Source organism: Phyllostomus hastatus, unplaced genomic scaffold (assembly GCF_019186645.2).
Source record: "Phyllostomus hastatus isolate PE091 unplaced genomic scaffold, TTU_PhHast_1.1 phas_contig_58, whole genome shotgun sequence".
Taxonomy (NCBI): domain Eukaryota; kingdom Metazoa; phylum Chordata; class Mammalia; order Chiroptera; family Phyllostomidae; genus Phyllostomus; species Phyllostomus hastatus.
The window spans coordinates 53,391,301-53,409,504 of NW_025333916.1; the positions used below are offsets into that span (position 1 = coordinate 53,391,301).

At 33.6% G+C, this 18,204-nt stretch overlaps 1 protein-coding gene across 2 annotated transcripts in view; it reads right to left on the reverse strand.

The window, feature by feature from the left end:
* Positions 1–18,204, reverse strand: part of ZFR (zinc finger RNA binding protein) — a 77,690-nt gene that overhangs the window by 17,026 nt on the left and 42,460 nt on the right. The window contains exons 11-17 of one of the 2 annotated variants that reach the window (XM_045847789.1): positions 17,896–18,041; positions 13,625–13,787; positions 12,378–12,583; positions 11,474–11,624; positions 9,621–9,762; positions 4,696–4,793; positions 3,733–3,828 (exon numbers count right to left, since the gene is read on the reverse strand). In XM_045847789.1, the coding sequence (XP_045703745.1) occupies positions 3,733–3,828; positions 4,696–4,793; positions 9,621–9,762; positions 11,474–11,624; positions 12,378–12,583; positions 13,625–13,787; positions 17,896–18,041 (1,002 nt within the window). The remainder of the gene's footprint in view (positions 1–3,732; positions 3,829–4,695; positions 4,794–9,620; positions 9,763–11,473; positions 11,625–12,377; positions 12,584–13,624; positions 13,788–17,895; positions 18,042–18,204) is intronic. The other variant, XR_006786724.1, reaches the window with a different exon arrangement.

Consider the following 18,204-nt stretch of genomic DNA (forward strand, 5'->3'; position numbering starts at 1 on the left):
CAAATTTGAAACTAATGATATCACATGAATTTTATAAATTATAAACAGATGGTTTTGATACCACTAAAACAGTTTCAGAGTCCAAAGTCTAAAGAAAGACCAAAGCTTCCAAACTGTTTTTATAGTTACCTCGTTACTGTTTCAAAGTCTGACCAAGAGGACACACATAAAACTACAAAACATTATTGTCTATCACTGCAAAATTTATAAATTCGTATCAGCAAACAGAACATAACAGTTCATTAAGATTGGTCAATACTATATGTGACTCAACTCTGCAAATGTAACTAAATATGAAAAAAATCTATCTGTATAATATATAATATTAACAGATTAAAGGAAAAACAGCTATGCATTCATGTCAATAAACCTTGAAAATTTACCTGATAAAGTTCAATTTCCATTCCTAATTCAAAATTACTTAGCAAACTGGGAAAAGATGAATACTTCTAATATGACAAAATAAATATCTCAAATAAAAGGCTACATTATGCTCAATGGATTGAGTGCAGGCCTGTGAACCAAAGCATCACCGGTTTGATTCCCAATCAGGGCACATGCCTGGGTTGCAGGCCATATCCCCAGTATGGGGTGTGCTGGAGGCAACCATACGTTGATATTTCACTCCCTCTCTTTCTCCCTCCCTTCCCCATGTCTCTAAAATAAATAAAATCTTAAAAAAAAAAAGGCTACATTACACTTAACACATTAGAAGCATTTTCAGTACAATAAGGAAAATAACATGCCCAGGAAAGTATTATTTCTTTTATTCCATATTTGTTGTAGAAATATTATATTAATTAAATTAGAAAAAGGAAAATACTGAGAAGGCAAAATACCACTTTCAGATATGATTCTAAGACTAGAACACCCAAAAGAATCACATGGAAAAAAAAACTATTACAAAGAAAGGAACACAGTCAGGTGTTGGGTTACAAAATTAATATCCAAAGCTAATAGCTTTTATAAACAAAAATAGTAACCCGAAAATACAATGTGAGGGGAAAAAAACCCCCTGAAATAATCACGTACAAACCACTCCCCACCACCAAATAACATGTACATCCTATTCAAATCTAAATAGGTACATAAAATTAATTTCAGTAAGTAGGATATCCCATACTCTTGGCTAAGAACAGCTAATATTATAAAAGTGATGCTATTCACCAAATTAGTCTATTAATTCAATGCAGTCCTACTTAGAAAAAGATTACTAGAACTTTGGAGAAAAGGAACAAAATAGTAGTAGTCAAGTTCATTTGGAAGAACAAGCATACAAGAGCCAAAGAATTTCTTCTGTGCAAATGGTGTTTATAATGGGAGGCAGAAAATGGAGAGGGAGGAAGGTCATGCAGAGCTCAATCAGCACTTGAAAACACTGTGAAGCTTCAATAATTAAGAGTTTATTATGAGAGAAGAAAATGGACTGAGGAATAAAGACAACCACAGAAATAGGCCCATAAAAAAAGGAACTTGGGTTTATGATAGCATTCTCAACCTCAGTGCTATTGATGACCATTTCTGACAACCAAAAATGACTCCAAATGTTGCCAATGTCCCCCAGAGGGCAAAACTGCTCCTGGTTGAGAAGCACTGGTTTATAATAACGATAGTATTTCAAAGTGGGGGATGGGAGAACAGATAATCATTATTAAATAGTTTAATGGTATTGGAATAATTGGCAATTGGTCTGGTGAAACATATAGCTGAATCCATCTTTAATTTGTTTATAATTTTTAAATTAATCTTTAATTTTACAAGCAATAGATGTATATTTTATCCTAGTAAAGACCAAACATCTATTCCTCCCACTCCCCAGAAACAACCACAAGTGAGTTGGAATGCATCTTCCAGGAGCTTTAGCGAGGCATTAAACTATGTATATGCACTTGTAGAAAATGTAATTTGATGAGAAAAAGCTCTAGAAGAAAGCGTAAGTGAACTGATTTATAACCTAAAATACACAAGGATTTTCTAAGTAGAATACAAAACCTAGATGCCATAAAAGGTTAATAAGTTAGAATTTGTAAAAATTTAAAAACTTTTATATAGCAAAAATCGCATAAAGTTGAAAAGCAAATAAAAAATCAGAAAAAGTAATTTTCAATACAGGGAAGAGCCAACTTCTTATAGAAAGAATAAAATTGTTAAGAAAATGATGATTAACAAAGGAAATGGCTATTAAAGAGAAAAATTACAAATGTCATCAATCACTCAAAGAAATATAAATTATAAAATGAGCCCTGGCTGGATAGCTCAGTTGGTTAGAGCACTGTTCCAAGGCACTAAGGTTGTGGGTTCAATCCCTGGTCATGGCACACATAAGAAGCAACCAATAAATACATAAATAAGTGGAGCAATAAGTCTCTCTCTCAAATCAATAAATAATTCTTTATAAAAAACCCCAAACCAAAAATGAGACACCATTTTTTACTTATTATACTGTTAAGAAGTATGATAATATCCCACAGTTAGTACAGGTATAAAGGATCACTCCAACAATTTTTGGATTTTTTAAAATTATATTTTATTGTTTATGCTATTTGGTTGTCCCAATCCCCACCCCCCCAGCATAGTTTTCGGAAGTTTTAAATGACCCAACTTTCTGGTGAACAATTAGCACATGTTCTTTGACCTTCAAGTTACAGCCCTAGTAATCTATCACATTTTTATAATACTCAAAAGAGTTTGACAACTATATGAAGATTTAATAGCAAAAACACTACATACAACCCAAATGCACATCAAATAGATACCAATTAAATAAAATACGGCATGTCCATACAAAGGGAATACCATGTAGAAAATGCAAAGAATAAGGCAGACCTGACTGTGCCCTTTTCAAAAAGCTCCAAGATGCATTTTGATAAGAATAACGCAAATAATACAATTAGCATGATCACTCCTGGGGGGGGGCTGGGGAGAGAAGGAAAAAGAAAAGGAAAAAGAAAAAGAAAAAGAAAAGGAGAATGAGAGGGATGAGAGGGAGGGGAGGGAGAGAGGGAGGGAGGAAGACTTAAGGTAACCCTGGCTACACAATTCTTAAGAATCCAACCCAACTCCGGAATCGAAGAGTTCAATTATATTTCTGAATGAATTCCTTTCTATCTGAATTTGTTCTATTCAGGAACCAAAAAGGTTAAAATATCAAATGGGTACTTGTACATGTATAAAAATAGAACATATATGGTGTATATGCATGCCTCTTTTCCCTGGAAGAAATCACCACAAACTATTAAGATATAATCTGCTTTAAATGATAAGGTTTTTGCTTCCTATTTTGTACCTTTCTGCATTGAGTGTCCCACCACTATACATTATTTCTGAATAATGTGTATTTCTGAATTTTTAAAATTCCTAACCTTATCCATCATTTAAAAAAAAATGTCAACAGAACCCTGCAAGGAAGATTAATAGCTCTCACTTCTAGTCTTTGGACCCACTATGTATGTAAAAGCCAATTAATAAATGTTGTTAATTTAAATGATTAACATCGTGAGACCAGGAAAAAAAAAAAAAGGAAAATACAAAAAGAAATATCAAGTGCACTTCTTTAAATACTAAATTCTCAGACAATTAAAAACCCTAATATCTCCAGATTTCTCACTAGAAGAGGAAAAAATCTATCTTTAGGAAATAAAAATAAAGTTAAGTATAAGATCAGGCTATAAAAACTGCAGAAATACTTTCCAAATATTCATTTTTGACACCACATAGTTACATACTACTTACCCAGCTTGGAAAATCAGACCAAGTTGGAACTCGCTGACAAAGGTCCCGGAGAATACGTATGATAATCACACAGGACTGCAGACCATTAGCTCTAGCCTTGAGAGCAACACAAAAACCAATGGAATTAATCTTAGAAATATTGAAAATATCCCTTGATGAAAAAAAGTTAAAATACCACTGTTCAATGGAAGCTCAGATAAAAATAAAACAAAAATAATCACACTTGGAATTGGATTCAATGAGCTGCCATTTACAGCAATATTTTATGCCAGGGTTAGTATTTAAAAGCTGGTATTTTAGGTCAAAGTAAACAGATTATACAAGAATAATATTTCTTGATACCCTGTGAACCTTGACCTGTAATCATTTGAATCAGTAAACTTAAAAAAAAAAATCTGCCTACAGTAGAAATAAAAGAAAAAGTAAAGAGCTAAAAAGTTTGTCTAGGGACTGAAAGGTTAAGGAAATCTGTCTGGTTTCCCTTCTGTGCCTTTGCATGACTGCAAAGTCACTAAACCAAACAGCTGCTTCCTCACCTTTCACTCCCTACACTTATTAACTTAGAGAAAGAGGGGGAAAAATCTTAAAACTATACACAAAGCTTTAAACACATATTCCATTATTTAAAGCAAAGTTAATCTGCAGCCTTATGGAATATAATATATATACACAAACATGTGATGTTCCTAAACAAGTCAACTTTAAGTATAGCTACTAAAAATAAAAATAAAAAAACCCAAACTACAAAACACCCTCAAAACTTCTAAATTCATTGTCAAATTAATAGTAACTGCAATATGCAGATCCTCAAACCCAGCTTTCTATGTTAACATATTTTCTGAAATTTAATTTAAAATAGTGTTGCTTGGGTAATCTTTTGCAATGTTTAAACACAGTTAAACATGTTGTACTGAACTACTCTCTCATAAGGCTACAATAAAAAAGTAAAATGATGTTCCGAACCTGGAACCACTTAGCGTGGCGTAGAGCAGCCAGAGCGTCAAGGCATTTTTGCCTGTCCAAGACGTCCGGTGGGTCTTTCACCATACCCGAGGTTACATCTAAAATGGATTGAATTGGCAAAATGCAGTGAGGAATGGGTGTTTGACCAGGTGAGCAAGACACTTCCTTAAAGTAGCATCAGTGTCACACAAGCCATTTGAGAGTTTATTAGTACTTTAATGTCCCCAGGAGATTATTTTCAACAAATTTACGTAATCCAACAGGACAATCAAAAGGAGAACTAAACTCTTATTTTAAAAATATAATAATTTCTGCAAATATTAAGCCCTACCCACCAAAATAACTCCAAAAAGAAGGATTACTGGACACAGTGCACCAGCACAAAGATGACAAGACAAGAGGGAACACAAAAATCCACCTTAATAAATGAGAATGTACAATAAACTACTGAGTTTGTTCAGTATTGTAAATGGTCATAGGTTACTCTGGGGCTAATATAGCAAAGAATTAATGATAAATATGGAATGACAACACAGTAATAACCATAGAAAAAATAAAGCAGCAAAAACTGGCATTTCTATGAGTTCAACACTTTCTCTTCCACGAGGAGCTTTTTAGTTGAAAGGGAATATGAAATGCCCTTTAAAATCCAAAGTTCCCATGAAGTATTCTAAAGAATAACTGGAGAGAAACAATGTGTAACGTAGAAAAGGGCAAAAGGAACCAGCATGGTTAAACAGAGTAAGTATTGAAATAGAAAAGATGAAGTAAATGAATGCTTTGATAATACGTAGGGTCCAAGGTTATTATAATTGATTTTAAGCATATTATTATATTAAGACATAAATGAGCAACATAAAACTTGAAAGAAAATCTGAACCTAAACCAGGACAAGAAGTTAACATATTCACCTAAACATATCTGTAAAATGTGTTTAAATATAACAGCGAAGTTGCTAATGGAACTATTCACAAGTAAATAGCAAGTCGGTCCATCAAATTCATAACTCTTCATGATTTTTAGAGTATACATATTTTCTAAATATAGGGAAATTATATGCCAGGCAAGTGATCTATTGAATTTAATAGTCTTCTGGCTTAAAGAGCAGGAAAATTATGGGACATTTAGGATTATAATTTAATAAATTATGGAGGGCAACAAATAGATGAGGGAAAAAGATAAAATTTATGATAAAAGAAAAAATTAAAGATGACTTTAAGAGTACTACAATAATCATGGGCAAGTTACTTTTTATTATTTTTTAATCCTCACCTGAGGATATGCTTACTAATATTTAGAGCGAGGGGAAGGGACGGAGGAAGAGAGAGAGGAAGAGAATCATCAATGTGAGAGAGAAATATCAATTGATTGCCTCTCTCTCTTGTACATACCATGACTGGGACCGAACCTGCAACCCAGGCATACGTCATCACTGGAAATCAAACCAGTGACTTTGCGACTTACAGACTGACACTCTAACGAACTAAGCCACCTGCCCAGAGCACTGTTCATTTTATACGACCATATAGAAATCTTAAGAGATACTTGTCCATATTTTGAGTAGATAACATATAAATAAAAACATGTATTTTAAAGTAATGAAGAATTCTATGCCCTGTCTGGACATTTTACTGTGAGTTCTTACTCCCTAAATAAGATGGCACAGATTTTTCAGAAGACATTTTTGAAGGGAGATTTACAGATAATCAAAGAACGCAGTATTCTGAGAATAAACATTATGAGGAATTGGGGTACTCAAAAGAAACTATCAAGATAAAAATATTATTTTTAAAAAGCAACAAACAATCTTAAAACCTACAAGACCAACTACCAAATCTAGAAATATACTGAACATGAGAAATGAACTACTCTGAGGTAAGAAAAAGGAACACAGGAAAGCACAGCCAACTAAGGAAGTAAAAAAGAAAGGAAAAGAAACACCACCAAGAAAATCCCCACTTCCCAAAGCAGGGTTACAAAACATGCTGAAAGACACTCTTTCCATGCCCCTACTTATTTCTTCACATTTGTTTAAGCTAGAATGCAAATAGGTGACAATGTGCAATTTGTTTCTAAAAATGTTTCACAATTTCTAATGTTAATTCAGAATGTTATAATGTCCTCCAATATGTAAGGAATTTTATTTTGCAAACAAACATCCATAACTTTGAAAATTTTAATTATTAACACAGTTTTAAAGATGTCAGGACACCTATTGCAATTACTGCAACAAATTAAGAGCTAGAAAATTTCTGTTAAATTTAGAGTGTGGATTTTTGCACCCATTTTATATTTCAAGTGGATTAACCCCTTAGATATACTGTACTAAAATCATTCTTGTTTCCTAATACCCAGTTAAAACAAAACAAAAATCAGTTAATTTATTTAGAAAAATAAAAAAGTAAATTCTTACTCTACATAAATGTATTTCATGAACTTTAAGGGGTTAATCACCAGTTAGAAAACATGCTGTGTCCACACTATTTTATGATTAAAAGTTAATGGGAATATATTAATTTAAATTAACAAGGTTATGTAAAATACATAATCCACCCAACCGTTTAAAAACTAGTGTGAACACTGCTCAATTCTAGAAAAGACAATGACAAAACAAAACAGCCACACAAAGGACAAATAAATGCCAGGCTCTGCATCCAAAATCCCTTCTTAGTCAAATGGCAGGTGTGACACTGAGCTTTGAAAACCTTGGTCAAAAATCCTTCCGATGTCTTGGCAGCAACCCCTGACAGGAATCAATCCCCTCTGCTAGAAGGCTTTGGACCGGGCCTGATAAGCTACAGGTGGAAAAAAACACATACAATACTTGACTTGCTGCAGAAAACACTCTGGAGCAAGGGTTAGAGCATTTTGAACATTTCAAGCTTTGAGTCAATCAAACGTTTACTTAATATTTAACTGTCAAACACAGTACCATAAAATAGATCTGTCATGCGTTTAACAGTTATTTCGACAATTTAATCATTTCCTGTAAATATTTTTTGGTATTAAATAGGACTGTTACGCATTAAAGAGGCTATCACACTATGCGCAAGTCTCAAGTCTAGTGATTGACAATCACTCTTCCGGCAAAGCCTTCCTTACCCCCTGAACTAACTCCCCAAAGCAAGCTATAGGCTTTAAATGATTTTAAGACACAGAGCATTGTGAGCTGCAGTGAGAGAGAATACATACCGTTATTCTGCAGCAAGAAAGAAGCGATCTTCATAATGAAGCTAAAGACATGGTTTACTGCAGTTATCTGCAGCAAGGAATATTCTATCAATGTTTCTACACTTTTTGCACATCCAACTTTTCAGCTCAGTGTCTTCAAGTAAAATCTTTCAAAATTTGGACTGATCATTTCTCTCAACATAGTATTTATGAAATTCAGAACAATACTTCTATATCAAGTCTGGGTCAGACAAAAATATAATTTTGTTTCCTTTAGAAGGGACGGGTTATTAAAACTCTACTACAAATATGATACCATTGACTTTAGACTTTTGCAACATAAAATGACTTGATACTGCACAGATTAAACAGCTTAAGTATAATTGGGCAAAATGTGCTCTGAAATAAAATTAATTGGTTATACAAGTGTATTTTCATGGTAAATATAGCAACTTTTATTTACAGTATATCACATTTGAAGATTTTTTTCCCAAATCCTAAGAGTCACATGCTGATTATGAATTGACTCAGGAACTGTTTTTTCCAGCAATATCCACAGCCAAACCTTGAATGGAAATTCATGTTCATATAAAAGATCCTTTACACAAAACCCATTTATCTATAAGACGCAAAGCTCATAGAACATACAAGTCCTGATATGGTGTATATACAAAGTACGCAAAATTAGACAAGTCTCCCAATGACGTTTTTAATAAAATGTTCTTTTCCTGGGTTGTAGAAAGCCCAGTGCCGTAAAAAAAAAAAAAATTGCTTTGCTGTAAGAAAACAAGTTTAAAGTGACAGTAATTGAGAACCTACTGATGCTATTTTAGAAAAATTTTAATATTCAATGTTACTCTTTTCTCCTGTATACCACAAATATTAGAGTAGACTGTAACTCCATAATCATCAAGTTAAGATGTACAAAAACAACATGAAAGGAAACAAAGTAAATTTTATCTGACCCATAAAACAACAGAACCAACATATGGCAGACACTGACCATGCTTTTCGGCTTAAGCTTTTGAAGCTTTGAAAATGTTACAGAACAGTCCTTAAAGCAACATTGCTGGCACCAGCAGGATTTCATATTCTACAATTGTAAAGTAAATCCTGAATTGTACTAACTCACTAACTACCTATGCTATTTATTTTCCAGTATCTCTAGTATAAGAGTGGGGTCAAATGCCCAAATCTATGTGCATTAGGATATTCTGCATTTATGAAAGCACTCCAAACCAAAGAACAACCTCAGAGAACTAGAAATACTTTTATTTACCACCGGAGAAGCCAAATTCATGATTACTTATGTAACAATGCCTCTAAAAATATACCTTAGGAGTATTTAACCAATTTTATTTCTGAAACTCTCGTCTTTGTGTAAGACAAGGTAAGAAAAAGAAGTTCAATTTGTGGCCCCTTACTAGCAACATTTAATTTTTTTATGTGCCACGACTATGCTGGTAAGAATGATTTTGAACTTTTTTTTTCCAGAAATCTGAGGTTAGTAGGAAAAGAAAAAAAATCAAGAAAATCAATAATACCATGAGTGTTTTATATAAAAATACATAACTAAAAAGAACATTTACTTTCTGAGAAATGATCTTAAGTAAAACTGATTGCTATATAAGTTAAATCCATCAAATTCAAATGTAATGCCAGCATGTTGCCTTCTAGGGCTTAATGCCATCTTAAAGAGTAGGCAAATGAAACAAAGTTAAGAGGAAAAGTAGAATGTTTAATGGCTTTCCAACCTCCTTCCCTCATGTTCTCTTCTCGAATAATTGGAGACGTTAGGGTGATAGTGACTTGCATTTTGGGTTCCACACATGAATTCAAAATTATTGCCGCTTCAGACACAGCGCATTTTATGTCATACTTCTCAGGACTTATAACCTACATAATGAAGAGTACAAGAAATTAGTTGGACCTTTTACATTATCAGACAAAGCAGTTTCAATGTGACTTTTTCATTTTCTCACTACCATTTTATAAGGACTAGATCATAATACTACTCCCTTTAAGAGGCCTTGCAATAAATGTAAATATCATTGAACTCTCTAAGATCTGTTTCTGTAAAACAGGGACAGCAATTCTATCCTATAGGACTGTTGGAGGATTAAGTGAATCAACTATACGAAGCACTTAAAACAGTGCCTGCTTGGTACATAAGTGCTATATAAATGTTAATTATGACGATAATGATGAAGAATTCTATTTCTCTTGCTTATTCACTTGTACGATAAGTACAGACTGATTTGGAAAGAATATTCTGCTTTTCGCTTAATTGTTTAACTGTTAATTATTTAGTTAGGATGTAACATTTCTTGTTCTGTGGTTGTACCAAGTACCACAATTAGAATCAAGATGTTTTTTGCAAATTTACATAGTTCATTCAAGGTCTTCAAATCTCTGCTTCTCTCTCCTCATTGCCCTTTCAGCATCAACAGAGGAGTAAAAGTAGATAATCCCCATTTTGCTGGCTCTTAATACTTAGTAAGATACACCCACAATGAGAAACTTCCTAGTTGGAATAATGGTAATACCAAGCAAACAACAGTGAGTGCCACAGTTGGCAGAACTTAAGCTCAATAGTGTGCTTCATTATTCCTCTGTTACTAGCTGCTCTGCTGTGGTCAGGTACTATTTATTCTGACTCATTACTATACAATACCTATTACCATTAAAATGTCAATCATCACTGTATTTAAAATTGCCTAATTACCCCTGGCTAGTGTGGCTCAGTGGATTGAGCACCTGCCTGTGAACCAAGGGTCGGTGGTTCAAATCCCAGTCAGGGCATATGCCTGGGTTGTAAGCCAGGTCCTTAGTAGAGGAAATGCCAGAGACAACCACACACTGATGTTTCCTTCCCTCTCTTTCTCTCTCCCTTCTCCTCTCTCTAAAAATAAATAAAATCCTCTAAAAAATGCCTCACTAATTACAAGGTTGGAAATAAGTTCCGTACATTAAATTACTGAAAGAATCTTTATTTTAAATCTCAGCATAAGATTCTGTCAGGCTAATATATAGTAAAACTTAAAAAAATTCAAATTTAAAAAATTGCTTTTGCACCACCAAAAGGAGATATTGTATTAATTGTGCACTGCCACAATTTGCCAAATGGACACTAAAGAAGTGGTTCCTACTGTGTAACACAGAAAACTGGGGAAATCTGACTCAAAAAGACTATTTTATTAAAGACATATGTATTCAACTAAACTGGCAAGAAGTTCATGATTTAAAAAATTGAAGCTTCCTATACATGGGCTATGTTTTAAAAAAAAAATCACTTTCTGTTCTGAACTGTCTTCTCTCTGATGATTCAAATCTTGGAAAAAGAACAGAAAGAAGACATGTAATTTTACATTTTAAAATAATTTCATAAGATGGCTTTGTACCAAATAGCAGCACTATAAAACCTAAAAAGACAAAACAGAAAATGGCCGTACCAATTCGCACAACCAAGAATAAAAATAAAACTCAATATGGAAAGTCAAGCCAAAATTTTAAAGACTGTTTCAACTTTAAGCTGAAGTACAGGTAGTCCTGCCAAAAACTTTAGAACCAGACAAGGGGTAAAAATGAACATTTCGATTACACTTACAGCAAGCTGTTTGGGTAGTTTTTCTGCAATACGACTTAACAATGTCTTTGAAGGTTTCTCTGAGCATAGCAAAACAAGGTTGACATTTCTATCTCCTCGGAGAAGTAGTCCTTTTGCCAATACTCCCACTCGCAAAACTCCTTTTAAAGCTCTGCAGTGAAATCAAATTACGATATTTGTCTTCTTAACCAGAACCATGATAGTCTCTAACACACAATAGTAAATTAATAACTCCTATAAAATTTTCCACTATAGTAAAAAAGATTTAATATTTTTAGAAGTATTTTTCAATTAGGTATTCATTTATGTATAAATACATACAGAGATTCTCACAGGGACAACTGAAAAGCAAAGAACATTAAACACTTCTTTGTCACATTTACAAATTAGAACCAGTTATTTCTAATATATTTTGTGTTGCATTTATAAATTAGAATTAGAGTCATGTCTAAAATATTTCCAAATAAAGAGAGCATGAAAAGTTATAGACCATAATGCAAAACTGGGTATGAAAGATATTGCTAAAGCTTGGGCTTATTCACACTTTATGGTCAATGTGTAAAAGTTGCTAAAACAAAGACTGAATATAGGACAGATACAACAAATAAATAAAAACTGAACAGCTGATGAACACAGAAAACTAAAAAGGTAGCTTTAAAAACAGACTCAAAATAATTTTCTATAAATTAAAATAAAATGCATAAATTTACAAGATTGAAGATTGTATGGAATTGTGTGTTTCGCATCTTAGCAAAAGCAGTTGAATAATACATCAGATATCTAACCCAAGTATGAGACATGTAGACTCAAACCATAGAGTTTTCAGTCTTTGTAAGTTTTATTTCAAGTAAGTCCATGTAAGGAAAACCAAAAATATACAAAGTAGATAACTCTGAAAACACACCTGTCTTTACCTCCCTCCTTCTTATCATCTCCCTCCTTGCTCTTGCTCTTCTCATGTTCAGACAAACTGTCTGAAACAAGTTTTAAAGCACGTTCAGTGATAGAAACAATTTTCTGAACTGCCTGTAATTCCTCTTCAGTTGGGTAAATGGTTGCATGCTTTGTCATTACGTAACGGTCATCAGATGAGTCAGGACGACGTAAAGGCTACAGAAAGAAAAGTTACTTCACTTAAATAAAAAAAAGCTTTCTGAGAAAACGCACACTATTATTTTTAATACACATATTGCTGTCTTACCTTCTCAACAACGAAGTCAATTATGCAAAATATTCATTTAAAACAAGCTCTTCCTTTTTTCCATTTCAGTAAAGGCAAAAATGGACACTATGTAAAGTTATTCTACCTAAAGTATGTACAAAGTATGTACATATGTACAAAGTATGTACATATGTACATACTTTGCCTTAAAACAAGTAAAATTATAATACACACCATCTAAAGTCATGACAACACTTTTGACACAACTTCAAAAACCAAATGATTCTGAACTATTTTTTGCTTTTAATAAAATGTTTTTCAGGTGCTTATTCTGTGTAAAGACAAATAAAGAGAATAGGTTAAAAAGGGGGAATTTGCTGTTTTCTTCTAAGTGCTATCTAGAAAACAAAACACACAAAAGATCCTCTTCTTTTCTGTAGCCTAAACTTCTATGAAATGTTCCTCACACTCAAGGGGTTTCCTTCTTTTACCTACATCCCACAGAACACAAACTCTAAGATGCTATGCTTTCCTACAGTTTTCCTAATACATCAACTCTGGTGTTAACCTTGAACTGTTTACATACTACCCCTTATCGTGCACTCAATCGTAAGTAGCAATAGGTTTTAGATGGCCAGGATTTAAAGAAGAAAAAAAGATTCTAAACCACCAGTAATAGAAAGACAAATCAGTTACTGCTGATCTAATCTAAACAACAACAAAGGCAAGAAATTCTTTTATGTTGGCAAAAGGAGCTCTCTTCTCATTTGTCTTTATAGAAAAGACTCATGGAAATTCTATGAAGTCTTATACACAAAGAGAGCCAGTGAGGAGCTATAATAAAAGGAGGAAAAATTCTAAATCAGATGAAAAAATTACATCAAGATTACAACACTATTAAGTCAAAGAATTAGGCTCCCAAACTGTTACCTTCTAATGCTTAACAAGTTCTACACTTTCACCCCCACATAAACTAAGTGGACACTCACTGCAGGCCCCTGTGGCTGAGGAGGCATGCCTGGTCGGACTCCCAGAAGGCCTAACGGACCCGGAGGACCGTGAGGATAGCCGCCATCAGGCATTCGGCGGCGATCATCCCAATGATGTTGTTCTTCCTCCATTCTTCTCCAGTACATATCCTCTTCATAACGTCTGAAACAGAGAGTGACATTACAAGCCTACACAAAAATATAACCCAAGGACTTTCACCAATAATGGCATAAAACAATGAAAAACCCCAGGTCTGCCTTGCTAACACCTTCCTTTTTTCCCTACTGTATCTGATTTCCCTTATTTGCTTTCATTTAGAAGTAAATGGAAGTGAAGGCAGGTGAAAAGAGAAGGTAAGAATACAAACAGAAAAGCAAAACAAAATTTTAGTCCAAAGTCAAAGTTGAAAGAACAAGCATCAGAAACCTCAGTTCCTTCCAACCTCTCTATTTAAGGAAGAGATTGTCGACTTAAATGTCTACCTAAAGTGGTCAGGCCATTAAGGTATGTGAGTGAAAGGATCCAAAGCAAATGTTCCGGAATTTCTTCCTGTGTCCAAAGAAATGTGCTCCCTCTCTTTTTTCTTACAGAGAATCTCTTAAGACCACCCTTAACTTCCCCATTTATAACATAGGTAAAGACAAAGACATTTCTCTATGATAAGGAATAATAGAGCAAGACAATGATAAATGGCAACTCACATTCTGTCTCATTCTTGGGAATATTACAAGTGTGTTCTGGCTAAAGACCATAGTCGTGACTCAGCTTCAATTAATTACTGACATAAAGTAATATATGCTGTAATCTCAAAATCACCAGGATTTTAATTTAAATGTCTTTGATATTGGTCTTTAATTGTTGGTTCAGATTTAAAAATGTCATGTACACCAAATAAAATCAGCATGGGCTGAACTTGGACCATGGACAGTTGATAGACAGCCTCTGCTTTAAGGGTCAACATTTTCAGAACCTAATTTCTTTTCATCATCTCACTCTCATTTCTATCCTCACTTTCAGCTTCACACTAGGAATAACTCCTAAAGGAAATCATGTCACTAAAGCAAATTTTTGCAGCCTTAAGGTTTTACTAGACAAATTTGTTCAATACAAAACATAAGAATTATGCTTCTCAAGTAGCACTGTAGAAACTACCAGTTCTGTCAGATTGGGGATGAGTAGTGCTTTTTTAGTTCATCCAACTTCGGACCAGTGGTTCACATTATTTAGGTCTCAGGAGGAAATGAATAAAAACAGCTTGAAGGCTCTGATAAACCATGTTCATTCAAGTTTCAAACAGTTTACTGTTATTACTAAAGATGTTTAAGTTAAATAAGGGCAAGGACTATTATCCATTGTTTTCTTTTTAAAGAAAAAAATTTTTAAAACTTTGTTCTTTTTAAAAGAGATTTTATTTTTTTAATTTTTATTTTTGTAAAGATTTTTTTAAAAGCTTTTATTTATTTATTTTTAGAGAGAGGGGAAGGGAAGGAGAAAGAGTGGGAAAGAAACCTCAATGTGTGGTTGCCTCTCACACATTCCCTACTGGGGACCTGGCTTACAACCCAGGCATGTGGCCTGACTGGGAATTGAACCGGCAACCCTTTGTTTCACAGGCCTGCACTCAATCCACTGAACTACACCAGCCAAGACTTAAAGATTTTATTTATTTTATTCTTAGAGAGAGGGGAAGGGAGGGAGAAAGAGAGAGAGAGAGAGGAACATCCGTGTGATTACCTCTTATATGCCCCTACCTGGCCTGCAACCCAGGCACATGCCCCGACTGGGAATTAAATGCTTTGCAGAACACCACCCATCCAACTGAGCTACACCGGTCAGGGTTATCCAATGTTTACCAATTCACACCGGTATTGTATATCAATACCTAGTCAGGGCACATGCTTCTGGCATGTGGTAAGTGCTTAATAAATACATATTGGTGAAGAGAAAAAGAACCGCATAATCTAGGTATACTGAAGACTTTTTAATCAATTACAAAGGCAGAAACTTCATATAGAATGTGAACAGTGGATTTAAATACATTTTAAAAATCAATATATAAATAAGAGCAAAAACTATTTAAAATAACATGTTAATAATAGCTTAATATCTACAACATAAGAAGTATCTATATGAATCAACAACAGGTAAATAAAAAAATAAACAGGCAATTTACCACAGAAGAAATGTAAGTGGTCAAGCATGAAATAAAAATTCAGTTTCCTAAATATAAACAATGGAAATTGAAAGAAAAATGGCTTCCACATTTCACTCTCTCATTGACAGCAATTTTAATAAATGATAGCAGCAGTTCTCAAAGTGTGATCCAGGAACCCCAGATGGTCCCTGAGACATTTGCAGGGGACCAATGACATCAAAATTACTTTCATAATAATGTTCATACATTATTTGCTTTTCCCATTCTCATTCTCTTATGAGTACACAATGGAGTTGTCCAGAGGCAAAATGTGGAAATATGACATACTGAACACAGAAGCACATGTGAGAATTATGCTGTTTTCTTTTAAGCCAGACATTAAAGAGACTTGCAAAACTGTAAAACAATGTCATTTAAATGATTCTGGGGAAGAAATAGCTATTTTATAGTTAATTTTTACCATACTATATTTATTAAATATATTTAATCTAATATTACAATGTAATTGTTGAATGTTATATTTATCTAACTTGAATATAGTTAAAATTTCATTTTAAAATTAAATTCATAATATTTAAACTTCTCAGATTTAATTTCTAATATAGTAAATCTTGACAGCTATAATCCACATAAGTATAAAGGGTCTTGAGACCAAAAAGTTTAAAGACCACCAAGTTATACTATCTAGTACAGGCTGAAGTATGGGTATCTTTGAATCAACCATTTCCATTTCTGAGACTTCTTATTAGCAACTAATAATGATTTATGCAATAATATAGCCTCAAGGATGGTCAATGTAATTATAATAGGGAAATATGGGAAACAATATAAATATCTGATAATATAGAATGGTTATAAAGAATATTTTATCTCTGTGTAAGAAAATACTATGCTGCCATGAAGGAAGCGTTACAGAATATGCATCCATTATGCTTCTGTTCATATTTTTTGAGACTGTATTTCAAAACTGGCACACAAATACTCATAGGAGCAATACTCAGGATAGCTCAAAACAACATAACACAAATGTCCACTAATTGATGAACAAAGTGTGGTAGAGCCATAAAAAGGAATGAAGCGCTGACATAAAACAATAACATGCATGAACCTTGAAAACATTATGCTAAGTGAAAACAACCAAACAAAAAGCACCACATATTGCATGACTCCATCTATATGAAATCTCCAGAACAGGCAAATCTACAGAGAAAGTAGTACATTAGCAGTTGCCTAGGGGTACAGGGAGGGGTTGGGGGGAAAACTAGCAGTGGTGGCAAACTGGTGTTTTGGGGAGGTAATGAAGATGTTCTAAAATTGATTGTGGCCCTGGCTGGTGTGGCTCCAGTGGATTGAGCACTGGCCTGAGGACCAAAAGGTTGCCAGTTTGATTCCCAGTCAGGGTGTATGCCTGAGTTCTGGCTAGGTACCCAGTAGGGGGCACTCGAAAAGCAACCACACATTGATGTTTCTCTCCTTCTCTTACTCCCTTCCCCTCTCTAAAAACAAATAATGAAATCTTAACAAAAAATAAAATTGATTATGGTGATGGCTGCATAACTGTGAATGTATGTGAATTGTACCACTAAAGATGTGGCAGTTAAATCAATAAAACTGAAGGCATCTTTAGAAGATGTTTCTCATTCTCTTTCTATATATATATATATAAAAATTATACACACACATACACATATCCTCTAAAGTTTTAAAATAAACTTTCTTCTTAAAAAACACACTAAGATGTCTAGACTCTACCAAATCTTAAATGTAATATTTTCAGCATGTAACCAAATGTTCTATTTTGTTTGTTTTAAACTCAGGCATTTATTTATAATATTAAACTATTTCTTCATATATTTAATATGTATGAGATACCACTCAACCACATAATTACTAATACCAAGGCCTTGGTCAAATATTAGAATAGCCAAAAGGCTATTCATTTAATAGATTTCTTTTCTAGACCTAGTATCTTCCTAAAAAGTGAAACTTAAAAGTACATTAAATAAATGTGGATTGCTTTGAATGCAAGTCACATACTTAGAATGGCCAAGTTTTGTTTTTTTTTAAAAGAAAGGTTGAACTACTTATCATGCTACAAAAAGTTAAAGATACTACCTCATTTCCATTCTCCAGCGTTCTTCTTCTTCTCGTCTTCGCCAATACTCCTCTTTCTGCATTTGCTTCCTCATTTTCTCTTCTTGAATCTTTCTTGCTCGAATACTGGGCTTTACTTCTACTTGCAAATCTGGATTGACTTTTTTCTGTTAATATAGACAAGACATTTCAAAACTAGCACACCTCCCCCAACAATCAACACATTTTTAAATTCATACAATCCCACATATCCTTTCATCACAGAAGCTTTTAGTCACAAATTTCCTATTATATAAGAGTAAAATCAGTATATAATTTGAATAAGAAAGA